Source organism: Aspergillus multicolor (assembly GCF_047715735.1).
Source record: "Aspergillus multicolor strain CBS 133.54 unplaced genomic scaffold BDW74scaffold_5, whole genome shotgun sequence".
In the NCBI taxonomy this organism is placed as follows: Eukaryota; Fungi; Ascomycota; class Eurotiomycetes; order Eurotiales; family Aspergillaceae; genus Aspergillus; species Aspergillus multicolor.
This window is the reverse complement of record NW_027395956.1, coordinates 111,349-123,039: the sequence shown is the minus strand read 5'-3', so window position 1 is coordinate 123,039 and position 11,691 is coordinate 111,349. Positions and strand designations below refer to the sequence as shown.

At 51.8% G+C, this 11,691-nt stretch overlaps 6 protein-coding genes across 6 annotated transcripts; 2 read left to right on the top strand and 4 right to left on the bottom strand.

Moving 5' to 3' along the window:
• Nucleotides 1–71: 71 nt before the first annotated feature.
• BDW74DRAFT_175421 (serum paraoxonase/arylesterase family protein) lies at nucleotides 72–1,389 on the top strand (the record flags this gene model as incomplete). The annotated part of the gene is made up of 2 exons (XM_073728323.1): nucleotides 72–383; nucleotides 436–1,389. 2 exons carry the CDS (start codon nucleotides 72–74, stop codon nucleotides 1,387–1,389), a joined length of 1,266 nt encoding a protein of 421 aa, XP_073586364.1.
• A 104-nt stretch (nucleotides 1,390–1,493) lies between these two features.
• Nucleotides 1,494–2,525, bottom strand: BDW74DRAFT_175420 (uncharacterized protein; the record flags this gene model as incomplete). The annotated part of the gene is made up of 4 exons (XM_073728322.1): nucleotides 1,494–1,667; nucleotides 1,724–2,013; nucleotides 2,079–2,242; nucleotides 2,308–2,525. 4 exons carry the CDS (start codon nucleotides 2,523–2,525, stop codon nucleotides 1,494–1,496), a joined length of 846 nt encoding a protein of 281 aa, XP_073586363.1.
• BDW74DRAFT_147907 (cysteine hydrolase family protein) lies at nucleotides 2,432–3,373 on the bottom strand (the record flags this gene model as incomplete). The annotated part of the gene is made up of 1 exon (XM_073723611.1): nucleotides 2,432–3,373. The coding sequence occupies one exon, from the start codon at nucleotides 3,368–3,370 to the stop codon at nucleotides 2,681–2,683; it is 690 nt and encodes a 229-aa protein (XP_073586362.1). The 3' UTR covers nucleotides 2,432–2,680.
• A 181-nt stretch (nucleotides 3,374–3,554) lies between these two features.
• BDW74DRAFT_111375 (uncharacterized protein) lies at nucleotides 3,555–4,857 on the top strand. Its single transcript, XM_073721785.1, has one exon. The coding sequence runs from the start codon at nucleotides 3,678–3,680 to the stop codon at nucleotides 4,815–4,817; it is 1,140 nt and encodes a 379-aa protein (XP_073586361.1). The 5' UTR covers nucleotides 3,555–3,677; the 3' UTR covers nucleotides 4,818–4,857.
• Nucleotide 4,858: 1 nt separating this feature from the next.
• Nucleotides 4,859–6,183, bottom strand: BDW74DRAFT_111379 (nicotinate-nucleotide diphosphorylase (carboxylating)). The gene is made up of 3 exons (XM_073721786.1): nucleotides 5,850–6,183; nucleotides 5,730–5,785; nucleotides 4,859–5,665 (listed from the first exon to the last, which is right to left on the bottom strand). The coding sequence occupies exons 1-3, from the start codon at nucleotides 6,003–6,005 to the stop codon at nucleotides 4,918–4,920; spliced, it is 960 nt and encodes a 319-aa protein (XP_073586360.1). The 5' UTR covers nucleotides 6,006–6,183; the 3' UTR covers nucleotides 4,859–4,917.
• A 2,007-nt stretch (nucleotides 6,184–8,190) lies between these two features.
• BDW74DRAFT_166322 (aldose epimerase family protein) lies at nucleotides 8,191–9,295 on the bottom strand (the record flags this gene model as incomplete). The annotated part of the gene is made up of 3 exons (XM_073726540.1): nucleotides 8,191–8,692; nucleotides 8,741–8,763; nucleotides 8,819–9,295. The coding sequence occupies 3 exons, from the start codon at nucleotides 9,293–9,295 to the stop codon at nucleotides 8,191–8,193; spliced, it is 1,002 nt and encodes a 333-aa protein (XP_073586359.1).
• Nucleotides 9,296–11,691: the final 2,396 nt, after the last annotated feature.

Genomic DNA, 11,691 nt, shown 5'->3' with positions numbered 1-11,691 from the left:
TGACGTCTTTTCTCTTCTTTCCTGCTTTTTTCTTTCTTTCCCTCTTTCTCCAGCAGATCTCAACTACAGCAATGGCCATCTCGTTGTTTTCTGTGCCCCTCCTTGTGGTGGCGGTCCTCGGCCCTCTACTCTATAACAAGATCAACCATCAACTCACAGTTTTCGGAGTATATCGCAGTCCAGTCTTTACATCTTCCAGTTATGGAATCCACGCTATTGAGGACACCCAGCAGTGCGAGGATATGCACTACTATGCTCCGAGGAACGTCATATTTGCCGCCTGTGAGGATTCGGTGCTTCCTCGCTTTGAATGGTTCCCTCCTCTCGGGCATCTAGATACATTTTCGGAAACGACTGGGTCAATTCACATCATTGATCCCAAGGTATGCCCTAGCACTCTACTATAAGCTAAAACAGATGCTCATAGCTACGCAGACACTCAAGTCATCCCGCCTCACATTCGAAAACTTCAATGGCCCCTTCGTCACACATGGGATCGATGTGATCACGGATCCAGAACGCCCAGAGGCAGTCTACATCTTCGCTGTAAACCATCTAGCGAACCCGGAGTACCGGCCAGAGGTAAAAGCCTCTCATAAATTCCGGTCCCAGATCGAGATCTTCCACCATGTTCTGGGCAGCAGCACAATCCACCACGTCCGCTCGGTCCGCCATCCGCTGGTGAAAACACCCAACGATCTATACGCCACAAGCCCGTACTCTTTCTATGCCACCAATGACCACTACTACCTGGACGGGTTCATGCGGCATGTTGAGGACTCGCTCATGCTGACAAGGTGGACTGATGTCGTACATGTCCAACTCGATCGGCTGACCGCGGGCGACGAGACCGCCGGGGTAAATGCGTCTGTGGCGTTGACGGGATTGTGGGCTGCGAATGGCCTTGGGCATGGTCGGTCAGACGATGAGATCATGGTCGCTAGCGTTCTGGGTGGGAAGGTGTGGCGTACCAAGGCCGACGACCATGAAATTCTATCCGTTCAGGACGAGTTCTTTGTTGAAAGTACGATCGATAACCCTAGCTACTATGATGACCCCTATAAAACTGCCGATTACGATGCCAGCGGTTATGTGCTCGGCGGTCTCCGACGCGGTATTGACCTGGCGAAGACGCATCGAGATCCGGAGGGTAAGGATGGGGTGATCGTGTGGTATGTCCGGCCAAACTCAGTTGCAGGGTCAGATTCGGACTGGGAGAAGAGGGTGATCTTTGAGGACGACGGGACGAACATCCGGTCTGCTAGTGCAGCAGTTCTGGTGCCTATTGAGCCGGGCAACGAAGGTTCTAAAGAGGCAATGCTCTTTGTGACGGGATTCATTTCCAGCGATATGATTGCTGTTAAGGTGGACCTGAGTCCTAAGCTCTGAAAGGATAGTTTCTTTGGGCTAGTCGAATAATTGCTTGAAGGCATCACTCTATATGACTTGCAAGAGAATCTACTCCATGATTAGAGTCTTTTCTTCCATTCTCTTCAAGCCGGCAAAAGACCCATAAGCGCCATTGCATCGGTAGCCACCTCTCGGAGACGACTGATGTCGGGAAGAAGTGTTGGTGCTTGGTCAGGGTTACTCCTATTGAATAGCATACTTCGAGGTATTGCTATAGTCGGCGCGGTCTCTTCGCCTGGTGGTACGGGGAAGATGATCTGTATATGATGTTCGCTTAGACTGGCCTTGCGCAAAGTGCATAGTCTTTACTTACTTCTCGCTGTTTCCTCACAATAAGCCCATTTTCATCCAGGGCGTGCAACTCCACAAAACCACGCACTCTTGTGCATGACGGTTTGATCTTGTGCCACTGCAGGAGCAGCACAGCTCCTACCTCCCCATCCCCACCGGCTAACCACAAATCCTCGTCGTCAAGAAGTCGAAACCAGGACTCAAGATAGCTCGCTTCGACCACGAGCTGAGGTTGACGAGTATCACGACAACGGAGCATGTAGTCTGATTCCTTGATTGAAGAGGTATATGGAGTCCGAAAATCTCTCATGGCTATGACGAATTTAGGGTCCATGAAGGTCCATATGCACAGCGTAATCGGATTGGCAGGTACTCACTCGTCCCCATCTCAGGATTGAGAAGTGCATCATCACTACTAGACAGGACTCCATTGCTGACCCATGCATCGAGTTGGTGACGCATCCAGTCCTCCTGGCAGCCGTGGATTGGCTCGGGTTTGACGCGAACCCAGAATGTTTGCGTTAATGAGTTGTAGTTCACTCTGAGTTGCAGAAGACGTTGGTCAGTCCCTATACACAGCGACATGGACTTGCCTTTATTGCGTACCTGCAATGCATCTTCAGGTTGTGATTACTATGAACATATCTGGTCACCTCGTCTGCCCAGTCCTCGGGCACATCCAGATAGATGAGCTCTCGGAATGAGTGTGTTTCCTCTATGCCAGAGCGGACGTGGATTCTGAAGTACTCATATATATCGAAGACACTAGCCTCGGTGATTACCTCTGTAGGGGAGGAGCCTTCTGGCGTAGAAACTGGGAACATCGTGCCAGATTCTGAGAATATGTCGTAAAGTGATATAGATAAAGTAAGTTTATAATCACAAGAGAATAACTTCAGAGACAAAGTAATTGCTCGCTATCATAGAAGTGTGCCTCTTCTGACTATGTGCGGCTGCCTTGTGTTGATATCAACACTGGCTATTTCAACTCGTTTAGAGAAGCAACGACTTGCTCCGTTTCCATGACATCCGCAAACTCCCCTTCCAAGCTGGCCAGGCTCACGGCATGCACCGTCTCAGCGTCAAAGCCTCCTTTGGCCCAGGTAGCCGTTGCATCGCCAACGAGCACGATCCGGCCTATGTCAACCAGCTCTGTGCTCCATTGACCTTTCTCTCCATTAAAAACTGGCTCGCCTTGGCGATACCGATCCACGACACCTAGATTCGCTGCCATCCGCACAGATGTCGACACGCAGTGGTCTGTCGTGATTCCCGCCACAACCAGCTGCCTGATTCCGTGCTCTCGAAGGTAGGATTCCAGCTGCGTCCCAACGAAGGCAGAGTTGACATGCTTCCACATTACCAACTCGGAGCCATCTGATGCTGGCTGGGCAAAGTCCAGAGGCTGGATTCCCGTGCCATTGGCTGCGGATGGGTGAAGAGGAGACGAAACCGAGGTGGAAGAGTGGAAGACATGGATAATTTCTAGTTTGACCCCTGATCTAGTTTTCGCAGCACGGAAGGCTGTGATGAGGCTGGAGAGGTTTTGCTTGAGCAACGGGTTCGAGCGTTGAGTACCCCAATGGCAGGGAGTATTGGGGTCGAAGTCGAAGCCTTTTTGATTGTCGATTAGGAGGAGGGCCGTTGGTTGGGTAAACGTTAGAGACATTTTGCAAGATTTGGGGTTGTATACTCTGGGGATACTTTGTAGTGGAGATTACGGGGTTATATGCAGTATCGCGATGAGTCACAGCATCAATCTATATGTTATCGCTGGATGTGAGCTTTCATACCTCAAGATTTGCAAATAACATCACTAATTGATTGACTTGGCTGGCCATCAAATCCCTCGTCTTTGACCTATACTCATTTCCGCCTCAGGCATCATTTTTCTGACCCCAGATTCGCGTTTCGACCAGCTTTGCCTCACCATCTCGTTCCTTTTCCCTCTACAACCTCACCTCCTCATCGCCCAGATGGCCTCAATCAGAACGCAGAGAGCGCGGGTCTCTAATCTGACGCCTCAGTTCCCCCATCTGACCCTCACCACCCCATTCCTACAGCAAACCCATCGCCACCGATTCCAACTCCAACTCCGCGCCCCATACACCGGAGAGTCTAGCAATCGCACACCCTCACCAAATTTCTCAGAAGACGTCAATCCACCCCCCAGCACCCGCCCCGCAGAGATCGAGACACCCGCGCCGCTCGGCCCCTCCGCCTCCGCCGGCGACAAAGCCAAGCAACTCCTCGCCTACGGCCGCGCATACCTCGCCTTCTACAAAACAGGCGTCAAGAACGTGTACCACAACTACCGCGCCTCATTACCAATCCGTCGCTCGCTGGGGATCCAGTCATATATACCCAAAACCCCGCCTCCAAAGGCTTTCCTCACAACCGGCCGTGGCAATGGCACCCAGCTCAAGACCAAGACCAGCCGCTCGACGTTCCAGCTAGTCCACCGTGCAGCGTACGATGCCCGGCGCATGGTCCCCTTTACCTTCGTCCTGATCATCTGCGGCGAGTTCACGCCGCTTATCGTCTACGCGCTTGGAAACTCCATCACGCCGTTCACGTGTCGGATCCCCAAGCAGATTGAGGGGCATCGCAAAGATCTGGCGAGGAATAAGAGCGTGGCGCTGAAAGCTCACGCTCAGGCGTCGGATGGGACCGCTATCGCATCGGCTCCGAATGCAGGGACGGAGGAGGAGCTACATCTGCTTTCTGTGTTTGCGAGGACGGACTTTGCGAGGGGGGCTAGTGCTAGGGATATCCTGACAGCTTGTGCGGCTTTCGGTCTGGTTGAGTCGTCGTATAGCTATGAGTTTCTGGTAGAACCCTTGTATCGGAAGAGACTGGCGAGGCATGCGGAGTATCTGGCGGTCGATGATAAAATGATCAAGAGCTGTGGCGGGGTGTCGGCGATGGAGAGCGCGGAGGTCAGAATTGCTGTTCAGGAGCGCGGTGGAGCTGGCTTGCCAACGGGATCGAGTGCGTTTGAGGCCGAGATGGTTGAGAGAAGGTGGTTGAACATGTGGTTGAAGAAGTCACAGCCCGAGACGGCTCTGCTTGAAGTCGGAGAGATAAACCTTGCCACCAGTACCGGTAACGAATGATCCTGGAGATAAGACTAGAGATGTACGATATAGATACAATTGGGGTGTAAATGAACGATCTACTATACATCTACTATGATCGCATGGGCATGCATGAAGTCTATCCTCGCAGCGAAACCTTTAACGAGAAATCCACGATTCCAACGCCCTGATGGATCGAACTCGTCGACAGAATGTCCACATCCTCACAGACATACTGCACCGCATTCCCTTCATTCAGACCACCGCTAACTTCGATCAAAAACGAACCCTTCGATTTCCCCTTGGCAGCCCACTCCTCCTTCAACTGCTTCGCAGCCTGTCGCACGCCATCCGACGTAAAGTTATCCAGCATAACGACATCCGCGCCCGCTTCGATCGCCGCATTCGCCTCTTCAACACTCCGCACCTCAACCTCGACCTTCGTCGCAAAGCCCCCGACAGCCTTCGCCGCCTGCACGGCCTTCGGGATCGCAGCCGCTATATCCTCTTCTCCATTCGTGGTCTTGGTCTCCGTCTGCGAAGCAGCATTATTCGCACAGGCCCAGACGTGGTTATCCTTGAGCATCGTCATGCTGCTCAAGTCGTGTCTGTGCGGATCCGCGCCTCCAACAAGAATTCCGTACTTCTCAACAACACGGAATCCGGGTGTTGTCTTGCGCGTTCCCGCTAATGTCCCCTGCCAGCCGTGCGAGCGGAGCGTCTGTAAGAGGGAGGAGGTTTTCGTTGCGATTCCCGAGCACCGCGCGAGGATGTTTAGGGCGACGCGCTCGCCGAGCAGGATCTTGCGGACTGGGCCGCGGACGGTGGCGACGTGCGTCTTTTGTCCGACGGGGAGAGTTGAGCCTTCGGTATGGTGCCATTGAACTCTTTGGGTATGTTAGTTGCGGAGTTGTTTATGTTGGGGTTTCCGAAAGGACCGCTGAGACGTACGTGCATCCGAGCTGGGAGAAGACTTCGTCAAAGAATGGCACACCGGCGATCATGCCCTACATATTTGTCAGCTGTAGTTCCTCTCGAAGGAATATTACGTGGACAGGGGTGGTGGCATACCTCGCTCTTTCCCAGCAGCTTCGCCTCACCTTCCGACTCTCCGACGACGAAACCGCCATAGTCGAAGCTGGGGCAGTCCTCTTCAAGCCAGTCGGAAATGAGCCGCTTGTATGAGCCTGGGAGTAGGTGACGGAGGTCGCCGTGTGCTGATGCCATTACGTCAGTTGGGATGCGAGAGTCTTGAGAGAAAGGAAGTTGTTAAATTAGTGACCACTGACGATGATCATGGAGGGGAAATTCCAGTCCCCGCGTTGGAGCGGGGATGCTCGGGTGCTTCCGGGGAGGCTTGGTACGGCATCACGTGACTCTATCTATACTAGGCCCATTGCCTACGGAGCAGATGTCTCTTTCGAAAGCCATACAGTTCCATCAGTTATTGGAAATTGCATTACCCTCGCTGTATAACATTCGTACAGTACGGATGTGTAGAGCCCAGGCTGCCCAGCGTCACGCTTATGGCTGACGAGTAGACCAAGTCCGCCATGTCCACCAGAACGGACAGTCCTCCAAGCGAATACGAGATCGAGAGTACATACAGACCTGTACAGCTTATGGGCCAAGGCGCAGTACGAATACGATTCGACGGCCATAGTGTTCCAACGTCTAAAGTGTAGGATGAGCTGGCAGCTTCGTAGCTTGGCATGGGCCTTGTTCAAGACCAGTCAGGCCGTCCGTGACTGAACCGCGAGCACCGCCTCTGGCTGAGTAAACGCAACAGCTCCCTTGGCTATAGTAGCGGAGCACAAGACATAGCATAACACGACACAGCCTCGTTGCATTTTGTATATAGCAGGCTGCATCGTTCTTTCTGGGGCCAAGGCTTGGTTGTCGAGTCCGAGTATAGCACCTTGATGAGATGAGCTTGGGTTCCCTTTTAATTTGTAAGACTGTGATTCTGATGGACGGATGGGTTGGCTGGTTGGCTGTAGCAACTTTGTTGGTAATAGTCAGCCTCAAGGGCATGTAATATGACAAAGCTGTCGGTATGCATGATTTTCTATCCTGGCGCTTCCTGGCAAGATTTGCACAGCTTTCCCCAAGATCTTTCTTGAAGAGTCATATATCCGTACATCATATACATCAGTACTATTAGTACCTACTACCGGAGTGAGACACGAGATGCGGGGTAAACAATCAAAGGCTCGACCCCAGCCCGGACTTAGCAATTCAAATACATTCCAAGACGGATCTCTACATTGGCCTCGCATTAGTCGGGGGTATGGTGCATCTCGTGATGAATACTTGCTAGGGTTAGCCTTAAGTATTAACTTCTCTTCATTCTCTCGGACGCTCGGTGACTCGATCAACGATCAACCCCGTCGGCCGATGGGCACCAACGAAGCCCGCCGCTGCACAAGGTGCGCAGCAGGGCTGAGAGCTCCGTCCCGGGGGGCAAGGACTTAAGCGGATATAGGCCTGTATTCCGGAACCTTGAAAGGACCCCTGTTTGGTGACATCTACCTCGGGCCTGTTGCTTCCCACAATCAACAGTTGAAAGACAGCCGCTCCATACGCTGAGAGAGAATCCGAGTTCGCGTCGCCAAGGGCTCGTGTCAAGACTCAAAAGCGATAGTAGTCAATAACGACAGCTCCATATCTTTTGGCCCCTATCCAGAGAAAGTGCGTGACTAGGTAAAACCTGTTTTACCCCCTGAGCCACCGGTATACGGATCCTGAAGTTGTAGAAGTCTTGGAAGTGTGCTAGTAGTAGTAGTGAACGTAACTACAGTGATGGGGACAAGCCGGACCCTGGCATCTCCGATCCGAGGACCCAACATCAGTTGAACACCGAGAGATCGCCGTTATGCAGACAATACCATACATGAGCAGGGATGAGATCCCGGTCCGTATTTTACGCTAGAGGGGTGTGTTTTTTTTTGAAGATGACGGGCCCCAGGGAGCTAGAACAATCGCCCGTTTCGAGAAGCCTTGGCGCTCAGGAACCAAGAGCCACATACGTAGCCGGCGAGGGCTTTGTATCAGCCGAAGGCCCGAAGCACTCGGGGTTTGTTTGTGCGGCGGAGTGGATCTCTTCTGCTGACTCAAGGGCGCTGATGCTGTTACAACTCACAACCTACAGCGTCGCTGAAGCCGCTGTATGCGTATGCTGGAGTGAGGCTTTCAAGAATTTTCCCGGTGGAGTATCACCATCGGCAATTGGGCCCGCTTGATCAGATGACATTGACAGCAGTCTACGGAGTATGGATCCAAAAGAATACTGCAAGAATCGGGAGAAGCGGCATGGTTTGAGACGTGCATTATTTATAACAATTTATAACAGGATCCAATTCTGATACTCTGCATCGGCGGATGTCGTACTCCGTGCGGAATTAAGATCAAGCTAACCCCTCCACGCCTTGTATGTGATCCGGCTGCCATACTTCTCGCCTTTCTTCAAGATAACTGTGTGCCGCCATTTCTCTTCGTTAACCGCGTTTACGTACCGACTCGGCTCAATGCAGAACCCAGACCAGGGTCCTCTAGCCGGGTTCTCGCTATCAGCTTCTTGCACATCAATCCCGGCGCCTGTGTAGAACTGGAAGGCCGGATCGGTGCTGTGCACCTGCAGGTTGATGCGAGATTCGGCGTGCCGGAACTCGGCGAGAAGTTTGAGTGGCTTGCTGCGAGTATCAATGGAAACGTCACTCAGGTCGCGGTCAACGATGAAGCAGTCGTCAAAGGCAGCCTTGTCAGGACCAAACTCGAAGGGCTGCGTTGTGTCAATTGAGTGCGGAGAAATCTGGCCCAGGGGGATGCCGTTTTCGAGGGGGAGGTAGTCGCGAGTCGTAAGTTTTGCGGTGACGCCCTCTGCGGCGGAGGGGGCGCCGCTCAGGTTGAAGTAGCTTTACACAATTAGCTATTGTCTGCATGTATGAGAGAGGAGTTAACACCTGTGGTTCGTTATATTGACGACCTGTCTCTCAATCAGACATGTCATGTACCCAATGCTTGCTTTGTGATGTACTGACCGTCTCCTCGACCTTATCACCCACCAATTCAGCCTCATATTCGATGTCCAGAATCGAGCGCGGCACCCCGTCTGCAACTTCCTCGCTGACAACATAGTGAACTCTCAGCTCCACGGTTCCGGGATATCCATTGTCCCCGTCAGGGCTCAGATATGTGTATAGAAGCGCGTCCTTTCCATCACGCTTGATGACAGTCGGACCCTCAAACTCTTGTCGTCCAAACCCACGGCTGCCTCCGTGCAGAGCATTGGGCGCATTGTTAATCTCGAGTTTGTATTCCTGGCCATTGAGATTGTTGATGACGCCGTCCTTGATACGGTTGGCAACGCGACCAATTGTAGCGCCGAACCAAGGCTTGTTGTACTTCTCGTAGTACTCTTTCTTGGTGAAGCCTTGAACGATGTTTTGGCCGTCGACGTTGAATTCTTGAATGATGGCCGCGAGGTTGGAGAATTTGACCGTAGTGTAGTCGCCCATTTTGTCGCCTAATGTCGTTTCTGTCGTGTCTCTCGACTATAGTATGTGCTGACTGTTGAGTCTCGAAGGGAATGATGTCCAGTGGAGGTTGATATAGGTGGTGCTATGGAGGGGCTTCTACCCCGCAATAATAATACCCGCGACCCATCGCCATCCATTTCTCCTACTATAGGTGGCCTTTTTGCTTGCGGTTAAATTGACAGCTCTTCATACCTGAGCTTCACGGTCGTTGTATTAGGCTAAATCTGGTCGGGTAAAAACCTACCAAGTTTGAGGTGCTGGAGTCTGGAGGATTGATTCAGAGGAGAGATTGCTTGACGATGTCGTCATTGTTGCTGGTAACGCTCTCCATTTTTTTTCTTGAGTATATACTAATCAAAAACTTATCTTGCGTTGAAGACAAAACCTGAGTTGACCATTACCGTTAAAAGTGCAGGCTAAAGGCCCAACGAGTCTGGTCTAGACCGTCACTGCTCGGGGTAGGCCAGGCCTTGTATATGGGCTGGCAGAAGACAGATAAGGTACGCAGCATGGAGAATACCATGACTTGCATTTTCATACTTGGAGCACCTAGCCAATTCCAGCGGTTTCATCCACGACCCTTAAGAGCCGAAGCTTTCTGCCTCAGTGTTGCTCATCCTCGCTTATTATCACTCATCCTCACTCATTGACGCGGAACTCCAATATAAACAAACACTTGGGACAGATGTCCGACATACTATTTATCCCAAAGAAGTTATACCACCCTGGGCAATATTATCTAACAAGAGGAAATGTCCTACTCTAATAGGCGAGCCCCTTATAGTATAGGAAAAAAGATAAAGGGGCCAAGTCTCTTATTCTCTACTCTAGCTGTATACCGATTGTATTTTCAAGAGAATCATTCATGCTAAGCCCTGGACTCCTGGAGAACTGCAGACTCCGACGGAATCAGCTCGGTCGGCCACAGCTCCGCGGAGGTCTCATCCTCCGAAATCCGTAGGTAACCTTGCCCATACTCTCAGTTCAAGAACCCGCTGACAAAGCCACAGTCCCTCAGCTTAGTTTCTTTGTTGAAATTTATAAGGGGCTCAGCTTTTGACTTGGGAATTTCCCCTCTATTAGTGATCTTAGTATATCTCCTTTGAGATCGGTGGTAAAGCGGACATCTGACACGCGGTGCCGGTAACTGCATCGCATCGCATCATATCACATCTACGGGTGCCCGCTCGGACGAGCTCCAGCTGAACTCGTACACTACCGGATCCGGTAAGATGGCGCGGGAGCCCGAGCCCAAGCCCGAGCTGCGCTGTATAGGCTACCCTGGGTATAGGCTATAGCAAGAGTTTGACAGGAGCCACGATGAATTGAGTCATCGTGCTCCTGCTCCTGCTTCTGCTCGGATCCCTCCAGCTGCGTGTTGCAAAACGGGCAGGTCCTAAAAGGTCCTGTTGGGGTCCAGCCCTATGAAGCGGGCCTGAACAGTGCTGCAAGGCGTACCAAGGGTTTGAAGATGATGCCTGACGGATCTTCGTCTTTTGTGGGCTGCATGGATTAGAAATCTCTCCGAGGCTGAGCGGTTATTACCAAGCATCGCAGGGCTTCATGTCTGCGAGCTTTTCTCATCCCACTACCTGGTCTGAGAAGCTTGAGATTCTAGTATGCTATCGTATCGAAGCCATTGACGTGCCGTCGAAGATCTGTTTGCAGAAGGCAGATGAGTTGTGACCTTGATAGTGATTGACGCCAGACTTACCACATTGTGACAATAATCATGATGCTTACGGGGACCCACCCACATTCGACACCCACATTCCAACCTGAACCACACGACTGGCTCTGGAACCGAGCTGCTGTGAACTCTGAAGGCGAGGAAACCGATTCAAGTAATCCTACCTCGGCAGCTCGATCTATACAGCCAGCCAATGGGCCTGCAGGAATCTATCATCAGACTCTACAGGAACTTCCAACCTACCACATATGTACGTGGAACTTTCTGTATACCACAACAAGGTACCTGGTATCACCGTATCGCCGATTTTCGCCAGTTTACAAGCAAACCCTGAGCCGAGGGCTAGGCCCACCCTCATTGGACCTGAAGGGCCATGGCCAAAGCCGCCGCTAGTTTAGCTTGACTAGTTTGACGACGGGACGAACCTCACGTTGAGCTGCTCTCCAGCGTCGGGGCAGCCAAGTATCCGACTCGGCTCGGATGTTCGGTATTTCGGACATTGCTCGTTTCTTGGTGTCTTCTTGCAGGATGCATGGAATCGTTGTTTGAATATACTCCTACACACTAAAACCCTAGCTAGAAGTGTCTACAACGTCCGGAGTGCAGAGTACAAGAAAAAGCAACTTGTGCCGTACCGTAAAGCCTCAGCCGTTTGTACCGTTGTACCGATTACCGAAGTAGTGGA

Bases quoted from the DNA above. Each gene is read 5' to 3' on its own strand.
- BDW74DRAFT_111375 (XM_073721785.1), top strand. From the start codon at position 3,678: ATGGCCTCAATCAGAACGCAGAGAGCGCGGGTCTCTAATCTGACGCCT.
- BDW74DRAFT_111379 (XM_073721786.1), bottom strand. From the start codon at position 6,005: ATGGCATCAGCACACGGCGACCTCCGTCACCTACTCCCAGGCTCATAC. The intron at 5,786-5,849 runs GTATGCCACCAC...ACAAATATGTAG, and splicing joins AGCTGCTGGGAAAGAGCGAG to GGCATGATCGCCGGTGTGCC. The intron at 5,666-5,729 runs GTACGTCTCAGC...ACATACCCAAAG, and splicing joins TTCTCCCAGCTCGGATGCAC to AGTTCAATGGCACCATACCG.